The 27970-nt window shown below is 36.0% G+C and overlaps 1 protein-coding gene across 9 annotated transcripts in view; it reads right to left on the reverse strand.

Annotated features, from left to right (window-relative positions):
• CEP112 (centrosomal protein 112) overlaps nt 1-27970 on the reverse strand; it is a 490180-nt gene that overhangs the window by 438803 nt on the left and 23407 nt on the right. For 8 of the 9 annotated variants that reach the window (XR_003610708.2, XM_028112476.2, XM_088028176.1 and 5 more), the window contains exons 5-6: nt 12039-12132; nt 10167-10244 (exon numbers count right to left, since the gene is read on the reverse strand). Coding sequence is in view for 8 of the 9 variants with exons in the window: in XM_028112476.2 (XP_027968277.1) it covers nt 10167-10244; nt 12039-12132 (172 nt within the window). In the remaining variant the exon portion in view is untranslated. Of the gene's footprint in view, nt 1-10166; nt 10245-11888; nt 11967-12038; nt 12133-27970 lie in introns of those variants that run through there. The other variant, XM_028112477.1, reaches the window with a different exon arrangement.

Genomic DNA, 27970 nt, shown 5'->3' on the forward strand with positions numbered 1-27970 from the left:
GTTCAGAGAGTTGTTGCTACTCTCCTCTTCGATCTCCTGTTGAGTTCGTAGGTGTTCAGAATGGTTTGATCCCTATTCAGCTGAATTCCTGAGACCAGACGAAATCTAGGTCTCCTACTCCTCCGCCATCTTGCTCCACCCCCCGACTTGTTTTACCTTTAAAAGCACTACATTCTCTCCCAAATCTGAGTCTTTGCAACCTATGAAATCATTCTTCCAACTTCTTGTGGTTCACTTACTGAAGACTCTTCCCCAAGAAATTTAATTAAGTTCCTCCTACTCAGATATACCCTTTTATAATCAAACATCTATCTTCTGAAAAGAGTGTAAACTCTGAAAATAGACTATGACTGTCACAACCCATCCATCCCTAGCATCTACCACAGGGCCTGGCAGGTGAGGGGTGCCCAACAAATACTCTTTAAGAAGAAAGGAAGGAAGGAGGGAGGAAGGGAGGAAGGGGGAAAATGTACCTGATTCCACCCTCTTATCAAGCTCCTAAAGTATCCTATGTATCTCTCATAGCACATTCTAAGTGTTTATCAGTATGTCTCCACATCTGTCTTTATGCACAATAAGTGCAAGGATAATGACTTCTCAATTTTGTATTCCTGGTAATTAGCACAATACCTAATCTGTTGTAGGCTTTCAAGGAAATATTTGTTGAATGAATATACATTTTGATAAATTAGAAACACTGATTATTATCCCAACTATTTCGTTCACAAATGAAGTGATAATTAAAAATCATTATCATGGAATTCTAATCTCTTGATATCTTAAACTTACACTTTACAACATAGATAATCTCAAAATGTACAAGAATATAAATACAACACTAACCATGACCTCAAACTAGAATAATGGTTTTTACCCTGAAGTATACTACTGGCATCAGCTGACAAACTTTGTCAAACATATTATCAGAATCTACTCCTCCAAAATCTCACTGTGTTTTCAAAAAGCTCCTCAAATGACTTAGTATAGTTCATAATCATAGAAGATAAACAATCCATACCCAAGTTGATAATAAAGATAAGGATGGATAAAGGACCAATTAATCAAAGAATACAGAGGCAATGAAATTAAAAATAGAACTGATCATTCATGTTTAAAAAACATAAAAGCCTCTATAGCAACAGATAAGATCTGAAGAGTAACTATATTTTAGCACCTAGATAAGGAGTAATTTACAAAACAATTTTCTTTCTCCTGAAGGCTGATTTCTGTAAAGTAATGGCAACTGTCTGAATTTAATTCTCTCCCCATCTTCCAAAAACCCATACAGATCAACAAAGAGAGCACATAAAAACACCCATCACCTATGCCCCTTAACAAGGAGAGATTACTAAAACCCTCGATTTACATGTAAGTGGCCAAAGAAAGATCACAGATCAGCAGAATTAGATCCTGAGCCAAACCAGAGTGACAGCATGGAACAAAAAGGGAGTGCCTCAGCGTCCTAGTGGTATTGGAATATAAATGTCATCAAACATTGACCTGTATAGAAGGAGAGTGATCTACCTTTCCTGGATCGTACAAAAAACCCAATAGATCAGAGTGCTGGAGACAGGAGAATCAAAAGAAGGGTGTGAAAAGTGTAAAGAACCAGAGAAGGTTCTTAGGAAGGAACCACTTCTGCAGGAGAGAGAGGCCCCTTGGGAGGAAGTCTGTCCATGATGGAGGGAAAGAAAGAAGGAGCTGAAGAAAAAGAACCATACAGAAACAAGAAAGAAGCAAAGAAGCAGAGGATGACAGGTCAAAAAGGCAGAACTTATTAAAGAAACTGAACTTCAGTGGGGCGGGAGAAGAAGGCCTGCCTAAACCAAGAAATAAAGTAAGTTACCCAAGCCATCCATCCTATACAGCCACTGGCTACTGCTTGTTCAAAAACATCTAACATCAATAATCATGGACAACAGCAACAAAAAGAATCCAACATGCATAAAAACAGAAAATCAAAATCAAAGCCTGTCAATAGTAGGAATTACTTATCTTCTATTTCATGGCTTTGAAAAAAAACAGTAATATGGGCCTCAAAATAGAAGAAAACAGCAATATGGGCCTCCTTTGGGCTCCCCTGTGTCCAGCACTTTCATTCATTAGGTTTTTTTGTGCAACCCACTTGAGGTAAACCACTTTCCTGCAGGTCAATGTTTGATGATGTTTATGTTCCACCAGCGGGACAGTAAGTATTCAAGTATAACTTCTAAATAATCTCAGGAAGTTCATAAAGAACACTACCAATAAAGACAGAAAATAGAAAGATATTAAACAAGAGCTGACCAAATAAAATAAGAGCTTAGCAAAGTTGCGAGATGCCAAATTGATACATAAAAGTCAACTGCATTTCTGCAAATTAGCAAAAATCACCTAGGAAAAGAAAATAATTTTACAGAGATATCATTTTTAATCACAAAACAATATATAATTCCTAAAAGTAAATCTAAGAAAATACACATAAGCTCTTTGTGGAGAAAATAATTCAGCTTTTTTGAAAAACAATAATGAAATAAATGTGAAACCATGTTTTTGGACAGTCTCAATATTGTAAAAATGACAATTCTCCTTAACTTGATCTAGTGACTAAATTTATCCAAACCAAAATCTCAATAGGGCTTTTGTAAAACTTCATAAGCTCATTATAAAATGTATATAAATAAATAGACAAGAATAGCCAAGACATGTCTGAAGAAAAAAAGTCAAGGTGGAGCTGACTTACAAAGATATAATAAAACTAACAGTAATGAAGATAAGTCAATGGAACCAACTAGAAAGTACTAGAAACTCAAAAAATATGAGAACATGATTCATGAAAAATCTAGCACTGCGAATTATTGAGAAAATAAAGATGTGTTCAATAAGTGGGGAAAAAAATGAGATCTGATTCCTTCTCGTACCACATATAATAAATTCCTAATGGATTAAATACTTATAATTAAAAGCAGAACCATAAAACCTTTCAGAAGACAACTTAAAAGAATGACTTGAGGTGCCAGGGTGGCTCAGTCGGTTAAGAGTCCAACTCTGATTTCACCTCAGGTCATGGTTGCAGGCTTGTGAGATTGAACCCCTCATGGGGCTACATGCTGGACGTGAAGCCTCCTTAAGATTCTCTCTCTCCCTCTGCCCCTCTCCACCCCACACCCCTCCACTCGCTTGCACGTGTGTGCACTCTCTCACACTCTCTCTCTAAAAAAAAAAAAAAAGAAAGAATGACTTTATGGCCTCAAAGTAAAAAAGATTTTTTAAACAAGAAACATAAAAACAAAAGCATAAACAAAAAGGAAATTAATAAATTTAACTAGGAACTTCTCTCCAAAAAAGATATCATAAATAAAATGAAAAAGTAAACCATAAACTGGGAGATGTTTGCACAAATGATCGGTCTCCAAAATGTGTAAAGGTCTTTAAAATTTAATAAAAGAAAGAACAATACAAGTTTTTTTAAATGGGAAAAAACATGAAACACATTCTACTGATGAAGAAATTTGAATGACTAATACACATATGAATATATGGGCAATCTTTTCAAAAATATGAAAATGTAAAGTAATTCCATGGGGCGCCTGGGTGGCTCAGTTGTTAAGCGTCTGCCTTCGGCTCAGGTCATGATCCCAGAGTCCTGGGATCGAGTCCCACATCGGGCTCCCTGCTCAGCGGGAAGCCTGCTTCTCCCTCTCCCACTCCCCCTGCTTGTGTTCCTGCTCTCTCTGTCAAATAAATAAATAAAATCTTAAAAAAAAAAAAATAAAGTAATTACACAGTGAGATGGCATTTTATAGCCACCAGATTGGTATACATTAAAAATCTGAAAATAAAAGCGTTCCAGATGGTGCACCACTGGTGAGTGTATGAATTAGTACATTCACTTTGGGAAACATTTATTAGGTAGAGATAATAATAAAACCCACCTAAATATCATACCAGAGAAAGAGGCACATTCTTTAGTAACACTGTACTATATATACACAGCTTTTTGAAAAACAGAGGCAGCAAATTTCCAGCAGGCAGCAAAGTACACTCAATAAATATTTATTGTCTGAAGGTATATATATGAAAAGTAAGTAACCATTCTCTATTTTTGGAATGGAGAAAACCAGCCAAGAAAGTAAGTTCTTCAAAAATACACCCAAATCTGCAAATATATAAAACCCTAATTCATGAAGCAGAATTAAAGAGAAGGGGAAAAATAAAGGAAGGGGGAAACGGAATTCTCAAAGATGCTCAAGCTCTAATTAAGCTTAAAATTTTAAACCAAAAGCCAAGAAAACCATCTGTGACTTATTTTGACACAGCTCTACATTTATAAGGAGAGTACAAAATATTGGTTTAGCTAATTACAATGTAGCCTTTCAACTATGCAGAAGTGACTCCTGTTTCATCCTCTGCATCTTTAAAAGCCATTAAATACAAAAGCTAAAGACTCATTCTGTTATCATAAATTTTCTTTCTCAAGTTGACCAAAAAAAAAAAAGGGGGGGGAAGAAAGAAAGAAAAAGTCTATTATAATATTTAAAAGCAACAATGGACACTGTAAACAAGTATAAATCTTTCTGTTGTTGTTCATTTACAATACATTGAGTTTGTCTCATAACCACTTTGAATATGTAATGAGAATTATCCATAGTAAAGCATGTTCTTGCGTCTATTTGGGAGAAATAAGCAATCTATTTTCTGATTTTATAACAGCAGCCAGATGTGCTTTGAAGTTAAATGTTCCCACTTTGTAATCCACCAGTAAATGGACTTGAAGCAATCTGTAAACAGTCTTAACATTTACTTTTTTCATGCTCTTTTGGAAAATTTCTTGTTCTCTCATAATACCTCAAGAAAGAAGACCACAATAAAGAATGTCCAAAATGGAAGATAAAAGGGATTTATGTGAAACATTAAAGTCTAACAAAATATTATAGAGAAAACAAAGCCAAAAAAATTAAGTTCCAATAGCAGGAATGAATCACATGACCAAACACTTCTTGTTTAAAGAGCAAATAGAATCACAGTAATAAAATATGTAATGGTTTAAACTAGACACAAATACAGATATCTGAATGCTAGTTTCTAATGAAGACTGGCTTTTGACATTTTATTTTGGTTAGTGTTTTAGCCAATTTATTTGGGTACAAAGGGTTCTGTCAGATTATCCCTTTGGATTATTCAGGATTTTGGTCAAACTGATCAAATACCCTTATAGACTAATGTTGACCAATTAGAGATGTTCTATGATTCCAGAAAAACAGAAAGACATTTTATCTGATATTTTAGCTGCCTTAAAGGAAAGGACATTTTCAAGCAATATATTACTAGCACCACAACTAAAATAAATGTTTTTAAGTCATGGCATCAGTTAGAACTGCCAAAACTCTCTCAATAGCATAAAATAAATTCAGTCCTCAATGTCAAATCAATTATGCTCCAAAATAATGTTTCTTAAGTCAACATTTTAGAACTTGAAAAAGTTTTTCCTCAGAAATAATACTACAAATGGAGGCCCATTTGTTGGTTTACTCACATTTCAACAAATATTTAGTAAGCACAAATTAAACACAGATATATAAAGGCATAGTCCCTTGGCACAAGAAAAAGCAAATAAGCCAAACGAACAGAATGGAAACAGACATGTACTACCACCTGATTTATGAGACAAATAACACTATAGTGTAACAGGAATAGTCTTCTCAATAAATGGGAGTGTCACCCAGATATATGTATAAGTGGCAAAAATAAATCTCAACACCCTACCTTATAATATATACCCAAATCACCTCCAGATGGTATGTAATCTAAATAGAAAAAGTGGGGTGCCTGGGTGGCTCGGTCAGTTAAGCATCTGCCTTAGGTTCAGGTCATGATCTCAGAGTCCTAGGATCGAGCCTCGTATTGGGCTCCCTGAGGACAGGGAGCCTGCTTTTCCCTCTCCTCCCTGCTCATGCTCTCTCTCACGATCTCTCTCTTCTCTCTCTCTCTCAAATAAATAAATAAAATCTTTAAAAAATAAACAAAATAAAATAAATAAATAAATAAGTGAAATAAAACAACAGGGCTGCTAGGAGACAACACAGAAGAACATCTTCAGGACCTTTAAGATAGTCAAAGATCTTAAACAGGACATATAACAACACTAATCACACAGTGAAAAAATCAGAAAATGAACTGCACTAAAATGTACATTTTCTGTTCATCAAAGACACCAGTAAGAGATTGAAGGAAAGCAACAAAATAGGAGAAAATATTTATAATACTCCAAAAGGACTCTTACCCAGAATAAATACAAAACTCTTACATATCAATATGAAAAAGGCAAACAACCCAACAGAAAAACTGACCAAGGCACAAGTAGGCACTTCACTCTGAGAGAGGCCATCTAAACTGTCAATAACATCTGAAAAGTCACCTAACTGTATTAGTCACCAGGAAAATACATATGAAAACCACATAGTGCAATGTCACTAACCATCTCAAGAATGACTAAATTTTTTTAAGTAAAAAAAAATTAACTGACAATATCAAGGACTGAAGAGAAAGTAGAGAAACGGGAGCTGGCCCTTGGCTGATGAGAATGAAAACTAGCATAGTCACCTCAGAAAACCATCAGGTAGTATCTGTATCAATCAGCTTCTGCTACACAACAAATTACCCCAAACTTTCACAGCTTCAAACTACAACCATTTTATTTAGCTTGCAATTCTGTGGTGCAGCAAGTTGGGCAGCTCTTCTGCTGGAACTGCTCATCTCAACTTACTCTTTTGTCTTCCTCTTCCTCCTTTGTTTACTAGACCAGCATCACAGCTCCCCCAGTGCCTGATTAGGACAGTTCCCAACACGCCGCAGTGGGGAAGGCCCCAGGGAGTAGACCAGCCAGGCTTCCTACGGGAAAGTAAAGGCACATTCCTACCTGCTAACAGCTCACGGGCATCCCCTAGCCCTTGACAGGAAGGTTCACCCCTCCCAGATGGCCCCTGACCTCCAGGTGGGTCTGCCTGACTCTAGGGTGCTGTCCACCCCCTGGAGCTACCTGCGGGACCTGGAGGACACTCACTCCTGCTGACCTTGCCCAGCTCCCACTGCCTGTCTTGAGAACTGTTCCTGCACAAATCCCACACTACTCCCAGATCCTGCTCTGGGGCTAAGGGGCAAAGAGTTCTCACTGTTCCTTTGCTCTTGGTAGGGGTGAGACTTTGCAGTCAGCATGTGGACCCACGGTAGGAGTGGGCAGGTGACTAGGATGGAAAGCCCAGGAAAGTCCTCCTCCCGGCCCCCAACCAGGGCCTCAGAAAAATAAAAAAGAAAAAAGAGAAAAATGTACATAAGGATAGTTAAGCATGAAATATATATCAATTATATTGGCAGAGTAAGAAAGCTTCCCCAAAACTAAAGGTTAAAAAGCTTAAAGAGTAAGAAAAAAATATAGGAGAAAATTTTATTGCTCGGTTTAGTAAGTAAATCTCTAGTCGAATTATGTATTCCTAAAAGAAAAATACTAACACACTCCTGGAGAAAGAGAGAATATATTTGAGGGAAAAATGTATTTTTAACAAAAACTAGAAAATTCAAATTCTAGAACATGTAATGCATCTGAATGAAGGTATATGAAAGTCATGCCAGCAATATAAAAAATGTACCCTTGGTGTAGAGCACTAAAATTAACTACTATTAACTGATCATTCACAGGAAGAAAGAAAAAAAAATCCATCACACAAAACTAAAATCAAAGCAAGCTAAAATCTAAACTTTTTAATACACTAGATTCTTAAATTATTCTAATGTGATCAAAAGATATAGTTCAGCCTGATTAATGTATAGATGTTATAAATACATAAAAATGCAAGACTTTCATACTTTACACTGTTAGTGCACTCTTTGAACAACAAAACTATGAAACAAAACCCAGGCAGACCTAGTTTTAAGGCATTACCTCAAAATATTTTAGATGTTTTATTTTAATTTTATTATACAAATGAAAAATTTAATCCTCTGAACAGTTAAATAATCAGGCAAAGTACTGTGTGTGCTAAGAAATGTACATCAGAAGTTTCAAATGGCTAAGGGCAAAGGCAAGTTTAAAAGGATAGCCCAGAATTTCACTTTTCACTTTCATATTGCTTTCTGGCAAATATCAAAAACATTGTCTTTCTGGGGGATTTCCTATGCACTTCTCCCACACTAGTAACTTAGGCCTTCCGTCCAGGGGCAGCTTCCCCTCCGCCTTCAAACATAACAATGTGTTTCTTTTGACTTACTATTCCCCTCCTGTTACTAATTCTCTCTCTTCTCTTTCACTAACATGCTCCCAAAATGGCTAGGAGATTCATATTGCTTTAAATTCTTATCCATTCCCTACCTTCTAATCATGTCCCTTGCAGGAGTCAGCTGTCCTTACTCTGTCCCCTGAAGACTGGCCATCCAGCCTCTGGGTGCAGCCACCACCTCGAACAGCGTGACTACGAAATAGGATTCCAGCCCTCGAGTCTCATGAAGCTCCAAACCTTGACCTCCCCAGTTCGTCCAACCATCTCTTCAGTCTAAAAGGAAACCTGTAACCCTTCAAATGGATTCCAGTCTAAAAGGAAACTTGTAACCCTTCAAATGGATTCCCCCATCTGACAGTTAACTGACAGAGAGCCAATGTTCCCATTTCCTAGAAGCAAGCCTTTAGGTGCCCTTCCGGTCAGCTCACCTATCAGTCACTAGCATCCTTGACCCTCTTTGAAATGTCTTTTCTTTCAACACTTTCCATCTTCACAGAAATCACACTATTGTGGAGTTCACCACAAACACCAAAAAGATGATTGGCTCCCTTTCTCCAATTTCTATTCACATATAGTATAACCTTCAAAATGCCACCAAGTCAATTTTCCTAAAGCACCGCTTTCATTAAAGACCATTAGTAGGAAGGGTTTTAGGTTTTTTAAAATAACAATCCCTAATGTCAGTGAAGAAGTAAGAAAGAGACAATCCTACATACTGCTGGTTGGAGAATAAACTGGTATATACCTTCTGGGGGCAATGTACCAGGAAGGGATATAACCTGAGAAAACAACCAAATATGTATACAAAGATTCTGTAGGGAATTTTAGTGCAGTATTACTTATATTAGCCACAAACTGGGAGCAACTGAAATGTCCAAAAATAGCAGAATGCTTAAATAAGTTATGGAATACCTATCCAAAAGAAAAATTAGTGCTATTGTTAATATTCATACTTATAGAACTATTATAAAATTATAGCAAATTTAAAACAGCACATAATAGTATTTATGTTTTGTTTAAATTTTAGTTTTATAAATACACACAGGAAAAAAAAGGAGGGGAGAATATATATAGCAAAAGGTTAAACCATCTTTGTGTTAAGATTTTCAAACATACTTTATTCCTGATTTTCTATATTTTTCAAATTTTCAAATTACAAATTATTTTTTTAATAACAAAATGCGATAAAAATTGTTCTAACCCCCTTTACATTTCCTCAAAGCATTTAAACAGCATCATGTAAAGTGGACTGTGGAAGGAAAAAATAAACGTCCAGGGCTCACTATTGCCTAAAATGTAAAAGCTAAACCACTCAATTTAGCATTCAAAGCTCCAATACAATCCAGCCTGATTAACGTTGCCCCCTAATCCACTATTTAAGTCCCAAAGATCCAGCCGTGACAACTGACTTACACAACCCACATTTCTTCATCCCTCTCTCTTCCTAGTTCTCCACCTCCATGCCTATACGGATACATCCAGGTCGCTCTCGGTCTTTATCTGAAAACTGCTGCCCATGATGGCAGCTCACCCAGGAAATCTCCCAGTTTTTTTAACCAAAATGACCTTGCTTCTCCAAGTCCTGCTTCCCCTGCCCTCCACTTCAGTATTCTACTTTCTAACTCATTTTAATATTTTACCATGTACTATCTTCAATTATTATTTAACTATGTATGTGTGTATCTCCTATTTCACCAATAAGAAAGTCAGCTTGTTGAGGGCAGGGACTGTTTTTGCTTCTTTGGAATGTTCTTTCTCTTTCCTGTACTCAAAGTCCTTCTCCCACAGTACTACTACAGTACTAAATGGCTGACATCCAATAATATTCACTAAGTAGAGCTAGTTCAGATGTTTTCCAAATACAATACAATTCTCCTATGTTGACATACATACATAAAGTACTTTTGTTTTTACCCCAAGATTCCAACTATTAAGGCGAGCTTCGATGTCACTGTCATCCAAAGAAACGGCAGATTTTTTGGAATGAGCTTCCTGAAAGACAAAAGACAAAAGAGAAGAAGGAAGGAAGAAATAAAAGAAAAGGAAGAAGGGAGAGAGGGAGAGTGAGAGGGAAAAATAAAGAAAACAGAAAAGACAGAAAAGAGGACAAAATATATGTCATTCAGAGTAATGAGAGTTTTGTGTGCTTTTCTGGTAGTGCTTTATTGCTCTCAAAGGAAAGGTTTATGTTACAGCTGAGCTACAGTTCTCAATTCTAAGTAATGACTGTTTATTATAGCTGCTTAGGGCTATGAGGTGCCTTCACAATATATTCACACAGTAACTAGATTTCAAAAAAAAAAAACCACACATCAAAAGAATATCTTAAAAATTAATCCAGATTCTTCAAGTTCTTTTACAAAAAGTTTTAATTGTGGTATACCACAATAGCTTTAATGGGGGGGTGGGGAAACACTTGAAAAGATGAATTATTTATAATCCTTAAAATTAGTTAACAGGGAAGTTTGTGTTGATGTCCAAGAAGCTCTTTGTTCTTAAATTAATTCTCATTCATACACTGAATAGAAAGAGAAATAAGCTTTGGATTCACATCATGAGAATATAATTATGGTGAAATTTTACTTTTTTAAAAAATTAAAATTGCATGCTTTTTTCCCCTCCCATATAATTTATTATATTACACATTTATCAAAGCAGATTAAAACTTTAACTGAGCACAGACTAAATAAAATCTGTGCCCAGAAATGGACAATGATCTAAAAGCTCTAAAAACTTAGAAAGGTAAATGTGTAAAATAATAATGCATATATTACAGTACAGCCAAAAAAATGTATTTTGAAATTAAATTTGTTGGCACACCATTTGCACACTTTTAGAAAACCTCACTACTAATAAATAAATCTACTTACCTATGATCATCTAAATTATCTGAAGTGATGAAAAATATACTAAAATGTTCTCCATATCTTATCTCCAAATTTCTATTGAACAAAATGTTGAATTTATTATACATACTATATTTAAATTCATTATTGTTTCTATTGTTGGTCCCCTGTTTCTTGTATGTCTTAAGAAAATGCACCTGCCTTGTTTGAGTAAATGAAATGGTTGATAATAACCCCACAAATATTTGAAATACGCTGCCCTTAAAATATTTTCCAAAGTTCCAAACTATCACTGGAGAAAATGCAGTGAGTTATGTTTAGAGCAATATGTGCTGAACAGTCATGCATCACACATGATCTCCTTGTAACTAAAAGTCATGTAACCCAAGACGAGCCAGAGTTACACAAGAAAGGCCATGGTAAGCAGGCAAAATTCTTCTCTTTAGAAAGCTAACTGGAATGCTCACTAGCACCTTGGTCAAACCAAAACTATGTTAAGCATTAGATGCAAGAGAGGCATTCACACTTCAGGACATAAACAGCTCATCTTCAGCAAAAATGCAGTATCCCCTACTTCACTACAAGTTAATCCAAGTTTCTTAAATTTATGACCACTGGGTGTCTAATCATATATATGTACTGAGTAAAAGGGAAACGGAAAAAAACAGCTACAAAATGAAGCTTTCCAAAGTTATTCTTCAATGCACAAGAGAAACAATACACTGCTTCATATGATGCCTCAGAATCATTGAGAAAGCAGAAGGAACACTATGGAATATACCAAACATACCATTCTCTTTGATATCAGGATGTTCACCAAAACCTTTAGGTTGTTTCCACTGTTTTTAAGTTAATTGTTGGAACTTTGACAAACCTGAAACTAAAAATTTGTGGAGTTATTTTAAAATAACAAACAAACGAAAGTAGAATCTGATCTTACACAACTCTTTGGGGTGATATTTTGTCCATCTTCTCTGGAGGTTGGACTCATAGAATGTGATCTCATTTGGAGCTTCGCAGTGTATTGTTCCCTACTAACAGACCAAAATAGTAACAATCAGAATGGGGTAAATTCAGAGGACACAGGGCATTCAAATCTAGGATTACTAATTTTTTTCCTTTGGAAATGAGACGATTGTTTATATTTAAAAATAATGCTGCCACAGCAAAGAAAAAAGAAATGTGTATAATGACCATTTGTATTTCTCACATTTTATTTCATTTAGATTTAACTATACATAAAATGTCACCTAAATGCCACATACTTGCTTATAAACAAATGCTATTTTTAAGTGGAACTGTAATAAACTACATGTATTTAAATCTTTTCTCCTTCCTCCCTCTTTTCTACGTGGAGAACAAAAGAAAAATGAAGCATATATTCTCAGAGAGGATAATTGCTTTAAAAGGTTAGTAAGTTTTATTGGATTCCTGTTGTACATCAAGAGGAAGCCTTAAAATATATAAAATTTAAAAATCCTCATGTACTGAAAATTTGGATTAATTTGAAACCATGTCAGAAACTACAGATAAATCAGTCTTAAATTTAAAATATACCATGTTAATTCAGGTAAAATGTTATAAGTACAGTATAAGTAGGAAAATAGTTTAAGCTTCCAAATGAATTTGAATAAAAAGGCTTTTCTCCAATATAAAATATAATATAAAAATATCATTCTCAACATTCTACTTTAGCCTGGAGTCTCTCATACATTTTTACTCAAGCTACTTCAATGAAAGTTTCATTATTATGAATATCTACGCTCTGAACAGCTCTTTCAAGATACATAAAATGGAAATTAACCATTAAAGAATGAGTTAAAGTCACTAACTGTTAACCACAAGTCCTATCAGGATTCCCTTCACAAATACTGATCCATACTAAATATTCCCAAAGACAGAATAGTAGTTGAAAAAGACAAGATGACAATGAATTTGTTTTTGTTAGTAACACCAAAAGAATAACATTCCTTAGACTAGTTACTAAGTAATGTAAAATGTCTGAAAAAGCTATTTTAAAGAAGCTGTTAATTTTTTACATCTGTACTCAATATCCCAGATATCCAAATACTTAAAATCAAATGAGAAAAATAAATAAAGTAATATTTTGAGAATAATTTCATTAGCCCATGTGCTTGAGCTGATACAAACATTTAAAACTAAGGATGTGGGAAGAGGCAACCTGATACACCGTACTAAGCAGTGGCCTGTCCTTCTTTAAGAATAGATTAAACAATCATAAAAAGAGCTCACTTAAAAATTGAAAAACGCTTAAATATTAAAAGAAATTCTCATAGAAAATATTAATAAAAAAGAGGACTGAAACATTTATCTATTTATTACACAGGGTGCATACATAAAACAACATATCCTTTAATTCACTTGTAGCTGTCCTCTGTACCAATCTACCTCTTTCCCTTCACAATAAATTTTCAAAATAAGTTATTAGATCCATGTCCTAACCTGCCATACACTTTTCAATCAACTGCAATCTGACTTCCACTCATCCTGAAAGTGCTGTAATAAGTCATCAACGATCTCCTAGTTGCTCAAGCAAATGAGCCACTATCTGGCCTTACCCTAGTTGATCTCACTAAAACATCGGGAACAGTGTTTTACACATGCCACATTCACTGGCTCCATAGAACCATTATTTCCCAATTCTCATTCAATCCTTCAGAAATCTCCTTCACCATAACCTTCAGTAGCTTTTATTTCCCTGCCCACCCCAACCATGCTATAATCTCAGGGTTCTGCGTCTAACCTTGTTTATTTCCATTTTACATGCATTCCCTCTGGACAATCCAAAGTGCTAACAAAACTATTCATTTTTCAAATAACAAGGAGCTTTGGTTACCAAATCTACATTTCCAACCCAAATTGCTCTCTCAGCCTCCAACCCCACTACAAATACAAAATGAAAAGCCCTACTTACTTACAATTCAACGTGTCCAAAACTAAATTCATTATATCGTCCCTAAAACATGCTCCAATTCAGGCTAAATAAAGCAGAGGCATTGCTGAAGCCAGTTTCTTGTGCAGGCAGTCGAGACAACCAATGAAGGAGGCCTTATCACTGCTAAAATCTGGCTCACACAAGAGACACAGGATCTTAGGCACAGAAGTTTAGTTTCTTGCCACTGGGACTGTCTCCAGCTGGAAACACCATTAACTGGAACTCAAAGTAGACAGACAATTCAAACTCACAGTGATGGGGCTGACAGGGTGACAGTGAGAGAGAGGATAGGAGACAAAGCTCAACCCCATAAACCTCTTTAGGAAGAGTAACAGAATATCTACCACACAGAATAACAAGGCGTGGTCCCCTGGTTCAGGGGACATGATTACAGGAGCTTGTGGTTATGGTACTTGCGCCAATGAGAAGAGAGAGACTGTGTCTTGATCAATTTCAGAGTGCTGAAACTAACACAGAAACATTAGTAAGCAGGTTAGTAAGTTTCCTGACATGCAAATGCCTCTTTCCCCCTCAGAAGGAATAAAACTAGGAAATATAAATTTTTCCCTTTTACTTTTTCCTAATGCTAAAATATTTCAACAAGAATCCAGAACCATTCTCTCAGCATCATTCTTGATTACAAATACTAGAGAAACAAAGACTCGTCCCCATAAAGATAGAGAGATAAGACATAAGACATGTAAGATTTAGAAGCCTAAAGGAAGACCAATCAAATGTCCTCCTGCAAAAGAAACTTACCATATATATATATAAGGGAAACTTCTAAATAACAACTTTAATTTGTGTTTCCAATGTCATTCAAGTGGATATTTCAGATATAAAATGGAAATGAACCTGTGATCATAAAAATGTGCTTACAGGGCGCCTGGGTGGCTCAGTTGGTTAAGCGACTGCCTTCAGCTCAGGTCATGATCCTGGAGTCCCGGGATCGAGTCCCGCATCGGGCTCCCTGCTCAGCAGGGAGTCTGCTTCTCCCTCTGACCCTCTTCCCTCTCGTGCTCTCTGTCTCTCATTCTCTCTCTCTCAAATAAATAAATAAATAAAATATTTTAAAAAAAAATCTGCTTACAAATGAAAAACATGATTACCAAATTTTAAAATCATAATGGAAGAAGAGAATAGCAGATTAAATATAGTATAAAATCAAATCAGTAAATTAGAAAACTAGTTCAAGAAATATTCAGATAACAAAGGAAAAAATAAGGGGATGATTATAATAAATGAAAACGCAAGAGATAAGGTAGAAAGATTCATAATCTCTAACATCGAAATAATATGAATTCCGAAAGAAGTAAATAAAACAGAAACGGGGGAAATAATAATTAAGAAATAGTAGTGACAGTGCCAGTCAAGATTGCATCAGAGAAGAGCTTAAAAGAGTAACTTATGATGCCACTTTTAGCTAGAACAAAAATGCAATGCCATGAAAAGGATGGAAACTGAAGGTGTCATGCTCTGGTTCCAGAAACTAGAGACAGCAGGAAGTGTGACTCTGGAGAAGTAATAGGGAATCAAAGTTCCCCAAAGTAGAGGAACAAAGTCAAACTCACCAAAAATCCAGAGGCAGGGATGGATATCCTCGCTCTTGAGAGGAAGCTGAAAATCAGTGCGGTGATCACTTCTGAAAGCTATCGCTTATAAAAAAACTGTATGCTTAGGAAAGGCAAAGGACACAGACATAGCCTCAAAAACCAAGGAATCAGACTAGCTTCATGTGAAAGGGACAGAATTCAAAATGAAAAGAGACATTTGATTCTCCAAATTCCTACAAACAGGAGGCAGGCTGGGAAACTACTCAGCTTAAAGCAAAATCATTCCTTATAATTAAAAAAAAAAAAAAGATAATTCCGAGGGAAAAGCCAAGAGCCCAAAGGGCAGAAGAGCAAAGAGCTGGGAAGGAGCACTAAACCCTTATCAAGAAACAGGCAACAAATGCCTGGCTAGATTTCAGAACTGCTATAGAACTGTCATCACTATCTGTCTCTTGCTCTCACTGGTTTGTGAATGGGAGTTCTCCAGGCCCTCTACCACGTGCGGGCTATATGACTGGGGGTGGGGGCTATAACTTGTTCCTTTAGTTCATAGGTGTTTACACTGGAAGCCACACCAAGGAAGCCTCAACTACATCTGGATATGATTTTTATTAAGTTTTTTTAAGATTTTATTTGTTTGTCAGAGAGAGAGAGAGAGAGAGCACAAACAGGAGGAGCAGCAAGCAGAGGGAGAAGCAGGCTCCCCACTGAGCAAGAGCCCAATGCAGGTCTCGATCCCAGAACCCTGGGATCATGAGCTGAGCCAAAGGCAGATGCTTAACCAACTGAGCCACCCAGGCGTCCCTGATTTTTATTGTTTATTGAGGTATAATTTATGTACAAATAAATGGTATCCATTTAAAATGCAGAGTTTGATGAGTTTTGACAAATACCTGTATAACCACCACAATAAAGACACAGATTCTTTCCACAGCACCCGAAAGTTCCCTTGAGCTCCTTTGTTATCAATCTCCTGCAAACCCAGACAACCTCCATTTAGTAGAATCTCGTGTATATGGAATCAAACAGTATGTACATTTTTATGTCTGGCTTATCTCACTGAGGAAAATGTTTTTGAGATTCAGCCATATTGTTACATGTATCAAAAGTTCATTTCTTGGGGCATCTGGGTGGCTCAGTCGGTTAAGCATCCAACTCTTGGTTTCAGCTCAGGTCATGACCTCATGGGCTTGAAATCTTCCTGAAAGATACTCTCCCTTTGCCCCTCCTTCTACTCGTTCATGTGCTCTGTCACTCTCTCCCTCAAATAAATAAATCTTTTTTTAAAAGTCCACTTTTTTATTGATTAGTAGTATTCCCTTATATGAATGAACCATAATTTGCATATTTATTCATGTGCTGATGTCCATGTAGACTGTCTCCACATTTTGGATACAATGAAAAAAAGCTGCTATGAGCATTCAAATTCAAGTATTTATGTGGACATACGTTTTCATTTCTCTTGACTAAATGCCTGGGAATAGAATTATGGGGTCATATGGTAAGTTACCCTAAACTTTTTAAGAAACTGACAAACTGTTTTCCAAAGTGGTTGTGCCATTTCACATTCCATCAACATTGTATGAGCCTTCCCATTTCATCGCATCATCACCATAGTGGCTTTTGCAGTCTTTATCATTTTACCCACTCAGACATGTGTGGGGTGATATCCCATGGTGCCTGATCATATTCATTTCTCTGATCAGGAATGATGCTGACCATCTTTTCACGTATGTATATGACTCACTGATAGATTTTCTTTTGTGAGGTGTCTGTAAAATCTTTTGCACATTGGGTTGTCTACCTTTTTTGAGTTACAAAGAGTTCTTCACATATTCTAGACACAAGTCCTTTGTCAGATATTTGTATTTAGAGTATTTTCTCCCATTCCGTGCCTTGCTAGGTGATTTTCCAAATGGTGTCTTTCAAAGAAAAAGGTTTCGATTTTGATAGTCCGGTTTATAACTTATTTCTTCATTGTGAGTTTTTTTTTTTAATATCCTATTTTAGAAATCTTTGCCTACTCCTAGGTCATAAAGGTCTATTTACTTTTAAAAAGTTCTCTAGTGTTGGGGCACCTAGGTGGCTCAGTCGGTAAAGTGTCTGCCGTCAGCTCAGGTCACGATCCCAGGGTCCTGGGATCAAGTCCCACATCGGGCTCCCTGCTCAGTGGGGAGTCTGCTTCTCCTGCCGCCTCTCCCCCTGGCTTGTTCTGTCACTCTCTCTCTCAAATAAATAAATCTTTAAAAAAAAATTTCTCTAGTGTTTAGCATTTTCATTTGAGTCTATAATCCATTTCATTTTTTCCCATATGGATATCCAGTTGTTCCCCCATAATTTGATTTAATTCCTTTCTTCGTTTAATTTCATTGCCATCTTTGTGGAAAATCAGTTGACCATATATGTGCAGACATATTTCTAGAATTTCTGTTCTAATCTATGGCTTTATCTATCTTCTCATTAACACTGATATCTCTATTACTGTAGCTTTAATTCTAAAAATCAGGAATGTTAAGTCCTCTTTCTTTTCTTTCTTTATATATAATTGCTTTGATTTTTCATGGATAACGTAAATCGAGCAGAGGAAGTTCCCCTCTATTCCTAATCTGCTGAGAGTTTTTATCATGGATGGTTGTTGCATCTTGTTAAATGCTTTTTCTGCATCTATTGAGATGGTGACATGATTTTTCTTTCTTATTTATGTGATGAAATAGATTTTCAAATGCCAAAAACCCTCATGTTCCTGGGACAAGCTCCATACATACATGTTATCCTTTTGATCCTTTTCCTGGATACAATTTGTTAATTAAGAATGTTTACGTCCATGAGGGAATACTGGTATGCCGTTTTATGTTCTTGTAATGTCTTTGTCTTCTTCTGGAAACAACATAATACTGAATTAAAATCAGTTGGGAAGCATTCCCTCTTCCTCTATTTCCTGGAAAAATTTCATGCAGGATGATGTTTCTTCCATAAAAGCCTGATAAAATTCACCAAGGAAGCCATCTGGGTTTGGAGATTTCTTTGTGGAAAGGTGGTTAATTACAAATTAAGTTTCCTTGGTAGATAATAGGGCTACTCAAATTTCCCATTTCTTCTTGAGTCATTATTTGTTCTGTGTCTTTCAGGGAACGTGTCCACTTCCTCAAAGTTTTCAGTGACATAAAGTTGTTTATATTATTCTCTTATTATATTCTTAATGTGTGCAGGATCCATATGGAGCCTCCTTTTCATTCTTGATACTGCTAATTTGTGTTTTTTTTTTATTTTTAATTATGGCAAAATACACATAACATAAAATTTACTGTCTTAACCATTTTTAAGTGTACAGTTCGGTGGCATTAAGTACATCCACAGGGGCACCTGTGTGGCTCAGTTGGTTAGGCGTTGGACTCTTAGTTTTGGCTCAGGGCATCTCAGCGTCCTGGGATCGAGCCCTGTACCCATCTCCATGCTGAGCACAGAGTCTGCTTGTTCTTCTCCCTCTGCTCCTCCCCCCACTCGTGCTTTCACACTCTAATAAATAAAATCTTTAAAAAAAATAGTACATGCATATTGCTGTACACCCATCACCACCATCCATCTCTAGAACATTTTCATCTTTCCAAACTAAAACTCTGTACCCATTAAACAATAACTCCCCATTCCTCTCTGCCTAAAGCCTTTGGCAAACACCATTCTACTTTCTGCCTTTATGAATCTGACTACTTTAGGTACCTCACAGAAGTGGAAACATACAGTATCTGTCTTTTTGTGAGTGGCTTATTTCCCCTACAAGTTTCATCCATGCTGTAACACGTGTCAGAATTTCCTTCCTTTTTAAGGCTTACTCATCTTCCATTGTATGTATACACCACATTGTCTTTCCATTCATCGACTGATGAGTATTTGGAATTCTTCCACCTTTTGGCTAGTGCAAATAATGATACCATGAGCATGGGTGTACAAATAACTGTTCAATTCCCCATTTTCAATTCTTTTGGGTTTGTGAGATCATAAGATAACTATTTTTAATTTATTTGTGGAACTGCCATATTATTTTTCACAGTAGCCTATCCCATTTTACATTTCCACCAATAGTGCACAAGGGTCTCAATTTCTCCGCATCCTTGCCAATACTTAATTTCTGGGGTTTTTTTTTTTTTAATAGTAGCCATCCTAAGAGGTGTGAGGTGGTATCTCCGTATGTTTTTGATTTGCATTTCCAGAACGATTATTGATGTTGAACATCTTTTCATGTGTTTATTGGCCATTTGCATATCTTCTTTGGAGAAATATCTATTCAAATGTTTTTGCCCATTTTTTGACCAGGTAGTTTTTTGTTGTTGTCATTGAATTGTAGAAGTTTGTTTTGTTTTTTAAGAGAGTGCACATGTGCATGAACCAAGGGACAGAGGGGCAGGGGGAAAGGGAGAGAATCTTAGCAGACTCCAAGCTGAGCTCGGAGCCCAACTCAGGGCTCAGTACCATGACCCCAAGATCATGACACAAGCCAAAATCAAGAGTCGGATGCCTAAATGACTGAGCCACCCAAGCATTCCAAGGTGTAGAATTTTTTTATATATTCTGAAAATTAACCATGTTTCAATTTGCAAATATTTTCTCCCATTGCATGGGATGTCTTTTCATTCTGTTGATTGCATCCTTTGATACACAAAAGTTTCTAATTTTGATATAACTCAAATTCATCTATTTTTTTGCTTTTGGTGTCATACCCAATAAATCATTGCCAAATCCACTGTCATGAAGCTTCTCCCCTATATTTTCAACTAAAAGTTTTATAGTTGTAGCTCTTATGTTTAGGTCTTTGATCCATTTTGAGATAGTTTTTGTATATAGTGTAAGGTAAAAGTCCACCTTCATTCTTTGTATGTGTTTTGCATCCAGTTTTCCCAGCACAATTTGTTGAAAAAGCTGTCCTTTTCCTACTGAGTGGCCTTGGCACCCCTGACAAAAATAATTTGGTCATATATGCAAGGGTTTACTTCTGGGGTGTCTATTCTAGTATATTATTCTATATATATCTATCTTTATGTTAATATTGTTTTGATTACTTGGGCTTTGCAATAAATTTTGAAATCAGGCAGTGTGAGAATTCCAGTTTTGTTCTTCTTTTCCAAGACTGTTTTGACTATTCATTGTCACCTGAGATTCCATATGAATTTTAGGATGGATTTTTGTTTTTCTGGGGGGAAAAAAAAAAAAAACACGTCACTGGAATCATGATAGTATTGCATTGGATCCATATATGACTTTGTGTAGTATTGGCATCTTAACATATTAAGTCTTCCACAAGCACAGGATGTCTTTCCATTTACTAGTGACTAATTTCTTTCTGCAACATTTTGTAGCTTTACACCTCATTAATTTATTCCTAAGTATTTTATTCTTTTTGAGGCTATTGTAAATGGAATTGTTTTCTTAATTCCTTTTCAGATTGTTTACTGTTAGTGTATAAAAAAAAGCAACTGATTTTTTTGTGTTGGTTTTGTATCCCGCTGCTTTGTTGAATTTATTAGTTCTAACAGTTTTTTATGGAATACATAGGGTTTTACACGTATAAGATCATGTCACCATGAACAGAGATGATTTTACTTCTTCCTTTCCAATTTGGATGCCTTTTTCTTGCCTAATTGCTAAAGCTAGAGCTTCTAGTACTGTGTTGAATAGAAGTGACAAGAGTGGGCATCACTGTCCTGTTCCTGACTTTAGAGGAAAGTCTTTGTCTTTCAACATTAAGTATGAATTTGGCTATCCGCTTTTCATATTTTGGGATAATTTTCTTCTATTCCTAGTTTATTATTTTTACCATGAAAGGGTATTAAATTTTGTCAAATGCTTTTTCTGCATCAATTGAGATGATCATGTGGTTTTTTTCTGTCATTCTGTTTATGCAATGTATTATATTCATTGAGTTTCATATGTAGAATTACCCTTGCATTCCAGGAATATCCCGCTTGGTCATGGTATATAATCCTTTTAATGTGCTGCCAGATTCTGTTTGCTAGTTGTTCTTTCTTTCCTTCTTTCTAAGATTTTTACATCAATATTCATCAGGGCAATTGGTCTGTAGTTTTCCAGTAGTGTCTTTGTCTGGCTTCAGTATCAGGCTAATGTTGACCTCATGCCATGAATTGAAAGTGTTTCTTCCTCTTCAATTTTTGGAAGAGTTTGAGGAGGATTGGTGTTAAATATTCTTTAGATCCTCGGTGGGATTCACCCATGAAGCCATCTGGTCCTAGGCTTTTTTTGTTGTGAGACTGTTGAATATTCCTTCAATCACCTTACCAGTTAAGGTCTTTTCAGATTTTCTATTTCTTCATGATTCAGTCTTTGTATATTGTGTGTTTCTAGTAATTTGCTCATTTCATCTGGTTTATCCCATTTGTTGGCATATATCTGTTCATCATACTCACCTATAATCCTTTTCAGTTCCATAAAATCAGTTGTAATATCCCCTCTTTCTAATTTCAGTTGAGTCTTCTTTCTTTTCTAGTTAATTCAGCTAAAGGTGGTTTGTCAATTTTGTTGATTTTTTTGAAGAAAACAATTCTTGGTTTTATTTTTTCCCTAATGTTTTTTTTCATTCTCCATTTTGTTTATCTCTGCTCTAATTTTTATTATTTCCTTTCATCTGCTAAATCTGGAGTTTGTTCTTCTTTTTCCAGTTCCTTAAGATGAAAATTTAGGTTGTCAATGTGAGATCTTTCTTCTTTTTAATGTAAGTTTTTACAGCTATAAATATCCCTCTTAGCACTGCTCTCACGGCATCTCACAAGTTTTGGTTCATTGTGTTTTCATTTGCATTAATCTCAAGATATTTTCTAATGTCCCTTTTAATTTCTTCTCTACTCATAGCTTGCTCAGACTGAGTTATTTAATCCCATACATTTATGAATTTTCCAGTTTTACTTCTGCTACTGACTTCTAGTTTCCCTGTATTTTGATCAGAAAAAAATACTGTGTGATTTCAATTTTTCAAAATTTATTAAGACTTTTTGTGGCCTACCATCTGGTTTACCCTAGAGAATATTCCATGTGCTCTTGAGAAAAATGTGTATTCTGCTATTATTAGGTGATTTGCTCTGTATATATCTGTTTGGTCAACCTGGTCTATAGTGTTGTACAAGTTTTCTATTTCTTAGTTGATCTTCTGTCTGACTGTTCCGTCCATTATTGAATGTGGGAATGTGGGGGTACTGAGGTTTCCTACCATTATTATAGAGCTATTTTTACCTTCAGTTCTGTCAATGTTTGCCTCATATATTTAGGACTTCTGATGTTTGGTGCATCTATGTTTATAACTGTTAAATCTTGGTGAATGGACCCTTTTATCATAATATAATGTCCTTCTTTGTCTCATAACAGTTTTTTATTTAAAGTCCATTTTGTATGATATGTAGCCACCTCTGCTCTCCTTTGGTTACTATTTACATGGAATATCTTTTTTCATCTTTTCACTTTTAATGTGTGTGTGTCCTTAGATCTAAAGTGAGTCTCCTGTAAACAGCATATAGTTGCATACTGGCATTTTTTATCCATTCTTCTAAGCCATGACTTTTCATTGTGGAGTTTAATACATTTACACATAAAGTGCAATTAATCAGTGATAGACAAAGACTTACTTTTGCCATTTTGTTATCTTCTGTATTCTTATAGCTTATCTCTCATTTCCTTCCTTACTGCCTGCCCTTTTTATTTAGTTGATTTTTTTTGTAGTGACATGTTTTGATTCCCTTCTCATAGCCTTTTGTGTATATTTTCTTTGTGGTTACAATGAAGATCACACACACACACACACACACACACACACACACACACACACACACAAAAACCCTAAAGTTACAACAATATATTTTAAACTTCAATTGCATACAAAACCTCTACTCCTTTACAGCTCCACATCTCTCCCCACAGCTTTTTGTTACTTATACCATGAACTCATTAACACGTATTTATAATTATTTTATGCATATTTCTTTATACTTCTATAAAAAACAAAAAATGGAATTATAAGCCAAAATTAAAATTATACAGGTTTTTATATTTGTCCCTGTATTTCTTTTTATTTGATCAGTCTGACCAAGATTTATCTATTTTATTTAGCTTTTCAAAAAAAATCAATGTGGGGCCCCTGGGTGGCTCAGTCAGTTAAGCATCTGCCTTTGGCTCAGGTCATGATCCCAGGGTCCTGGGATGGAGTCCCGCATCAGGCTCCTTGCTCAGTGGGAATCCCTCCCTCTGCCTGATGCTCCCCCTTCTTGCACACTCTCTCTCTGACAAACAAAATCTTAAAAAAGAAAAATCAATGCTTGGTTCATTGATGTTTCTCTATTGTTTTCTGTTGCACTGATTTCCACTCATCTAGTTTTTTCCTTCATTCTACTTACACTGAGTCCACTCACCTCTTATTTTTCCAGCTTCCAAAGGGGGGAGCTGTGATCACTGATTTTAGATATCTCTTCTTTTCTTTTTAGAGATTTTATTTATTTATTTTAGAAAGACAGAGAGAGAGAAGGTGCACAAGCTGGGGGATAGGGCAGAGGGAGAGAGAGAGAATCTCAAGCAAACTCCGTGCTGAGCATGGAGCCTGACACTGGGCTCAATCCTAGGACCCTGAAATCATGACCTGAGCTGAAATCAAGAGTCGGACACTTAACTGACTGAGCCACCCAGGCACCCCAATATCTCTTTACTGCTACATGCATTAGAAACTCTAAATTTCCCCCTAAGCACTGCCTTAGCTGTACCTCATAAATTTTGTATTTTCCTCATCTTTTGTTTGAAAATATTTTCTAAATTCCCTTGTGATTTCTTTCTTAAACAATGGATTTCTTAGAAGTGATTTTTTGGGGGGCACCTGGCTGACTCAGTCAGTGGGGCACGCAACTCTTGATCTCAGGGTTGTGAGTTTGAGCCCCACATTGGGTGTGGAGATCATTTAAAAATTAAATCTTTTTTTAAAAAAAGGTGTTTTTTTTTAATTTATAAACATTTGAGGGCTTTTCTGGATGTACAACATTAGTGTTCATTTCTCATTAAATTCAAATGAGGACAGAATATATACTCCATGTCTTTCATCTTCTGAGATCAATTGAGATTTCTTTTATGACCCAGAGATGAACTATCTGGATGAACATTCCATATGCACTTAAAGGATGTGTAATCTGCGCTTATCGGGTGGGGTATTTTATAGATGTCAATGAGGCTGAGGTAGGTCAGTCAGTGCATTTTTCAAGTCGTCTATCCTTATTGATTTTTCTGCTCCATCAGTTCCTAAGAAAGGGTGTTAAAATCTGCAACGTTTGTGGATTTGTCTATTTCTCCCTTTAGCTATTATGTTTTGCCTTGTGTTTTTGAAGCTTTACTATTTGCTACATACACATTTATAATTGTTATGTCATGCTTATGAACGGACTCTTATATCATTACAAAATTATGTTTGTCTCTAATAATTCTCCTTAGTTTAGTATATCTTATCTGATATTTAATATAGCTATTCCAACTTTCTTATGCTTGTTTTCATTTTACATCTCTTTACATTCTACATCTCTTTCAATTTACTTATCTTTGTATTTTAAAGTATGTCTCTTATAGATAACATACAATTGGTTCTTGCTTTTTTAATCCAATATAACAACCACTGCCTTTGGATTGGGTGTTGAGTCCATTTACATTTAACGTAATTATTGATATGGTTCTATTAAGTCTGCCATGTTGCTATTTGTTTTGTATTTATCCCATCTCTTTGTTCCTCTGTTCTTCTTTCCCTACCTTTTGTGTTGACTACTTTACTGTATTCCATTTTAATCCCTTTAGTTATATTTCTTCCTGGCTATAGGTCTTTCTATTATATTTTTAGTACTTGTTCAAGGTATGTGCTATGCAACATCTAACACAGCTCCCAATGATCCCCATCTCCTGGTATTCATACCCTTGTATATAAGCCCTTTTCCTTGGGTGTACAGTGAACCTAATGATTTAGATTCTAATAACCTGAATCTAACACAAGTAATAGGCTATCACTTCCAAGATTAGTTTACAAAAAGACCCTGGTTTCCATCCTGCTTATTCTCTCTAATGCAAACAAACTGCCATGTTGCATGCTGTCCATTGGAGAAGCCTAAACAACAAGAAACTGAGGGAAGCCTGTGAAGGAAAGCCATAAGACTGAGGCCCTCAGACAAACACCCACAAACACTTTGCAGCTTTATAAGAGAACCTGAGCCACAAATCCCAGCTACGTCATGTACACAAGATAATAAATGTTTATTGTTTTTAAGCTGCTAAGACTTGGAGTAATTTGTTATGCAGCAATAGATAATAACTAGTACAGATTTTGGTACTTGGAAGTGAGGTACTGCCTAAAAATGTGGAAATGTAATTTGAACCAGATAGTGGTTGGGAGTCTGGAAGGACTTTAAATAGTATGCTAGAGAAAGACAAAATTGACTTGAAGAAGCTGTAGGAAGAAATCTGGAATTTGAGGACATTGCCAGTGAGAGCTCAAGACGAAGTGAGAGACATGTTATTAAAAACCAGGGGAAGAGCCATCCTCTTTATACAGTGGCAGAAAGCCACACTTCAGTAACATATAAAATAGAAAATGTTGTTAATAAATTGGATAAGTGATATAATGAATGGGATTCCCAAGCAAAGTATTTCTTGTTGCCTACAGTAAAATGCAAGAGGAGAGTAATAAATTAAAAGAAAAAAGAACCAAGGCTTCATGGTTTTAAAAATTCTCAGTCTCCAGCTGGCAAAAGATGCTAAAGTAAGAAATGGCATCCAAGTGAAGTTTGGGCACTGCCTAGAGATAAAGCCAAGAGTATAAATGAAAAAGCTTTTTTTAAAATCAAAAAGATTAAAGGTGGTACATCAGCGTACTATACGTTAACACACAGAGACCTTTAAATAGATTAAGCCTATGCCATACAGATTCTCTCAATCAAACAGTCTCTAGAAAGGTTATGGTCATTGTCCCTCAATCTTCTCAGAAGCAACCAATGTGGAAAGGGAATCTCAATGAGATTAATATATGTGGCTTTTGTCTAATGGAATGAACATGAATGAGATATACAGGAGGTCTACAAAGTTTTTGAGAAAATTATATCAGAGAGAGAGAGACTTCTCTCCTGGACTGAAAAGATAGAGTACAAAATGAAAAGGGGCCACTGGACCCCCAAAATTCTGGAAGGAAGCAGCTCGAGAAAACTACTCAGCTGCAAATACATGCTATCTTTCATGAAAAAGGAAGAACTCAGATGATGGAATCAAAAACCTAGTGGGAGGAGCCAAGAGACATGGAATATCATTCCCAGGTCTTAAGCCTTAATTAAGGAATTTTTAATATTTGTCCAACTGGATTTCAGAATTGCTATGGACCAGTGACTACTTTTTGTCTCTTATTATTCTCCTTTTTAGAAATGACTATAGTGATTATTGTAGTTGGGTGTGTGGGGAGCAGGTAACTATTAAAACAGAGATTTCTTCAAAGAAGATATACGAATGGCCATTAAGCACATGAAAAGATGCTCAGCATAACTAGTTATTAGGGGAATACAAATTAAAACCATAATGCAATACCACTACATGCCCATTAAAATGACCAAAATCAAAAACACTGATAATACCAAGAGTTGAGGATGTGAAAAAACTGAAACACTCACACATTGCTAGTGGGGATGTAAAACGGTACTGCCACATTGGAACATAGCTTGATATTTCCCTTAAAAAGTTAACTATACACTTATCATACAACCCACTGCTAGATATCTACCCAAAAGAAATGAAAAACACGTGTTCAAACAAAAATTTGCAAAATGAACATCCACAGCAGCATTATTCATAATAAACTATAGATACATGCAACATGAACTTCAATAACACACTAAGGGCACCTGGGTGGCTCAGTAGGTTAAGCGGCTGCCTTCGACTCAGGTCATGATCCCAGGGTCCTGGGATCAAGCCCCATATCGGGCTCCTGCTCAGTGGGAAGTCTGCATCTCTCTCTCCCTCTGCTGCTCCCCCTGCTTGTACTCTCTTACTTGCACTCTCTGTCTCTCAAATGAAATCTTTAAAAAATAATAATAACACACTAAGTGAAAGAACCAGATGCATAAGACTACATAGTTTATGATTCCACTCATATGAAATTTCTAAAAAAGGCAAAACTATTGGGACAAAAAGCAGATCACTGCTTGCCTGGGCCTTGGGCTGTAATTCCTATTAATTCTTCCCAAACTGATCTACAAACTCAATACATTCCCAATCAGAATCTCGATGGAGGGGTGTGCGTGCGTGCGCGTGTGTGTGTGTGTGTGTGTGTGTGTGTAAACTGGCAAGCTATTTAAAAAACTTAAA

The sequence above is a fragment of the Eumetopias jubatus genome, unplaced genomic scaffold, assembly GCF_037043125.1.
Source record: "Eumetopias jubatus isolate StellerSeaLion01/CBP00866 unplaced genomic scaffold, mEumJub1_p1.0 scaffold_10, whole genome shotgun sequence".
In the NCBI taxonomy this organism is placed as follows: domain Eukaryota; kingdom Metazoa; phylum Chordata; class Mammalia; order Carnivora; family Otariidae; genus Eumetopias; species Eumetopias jubatus.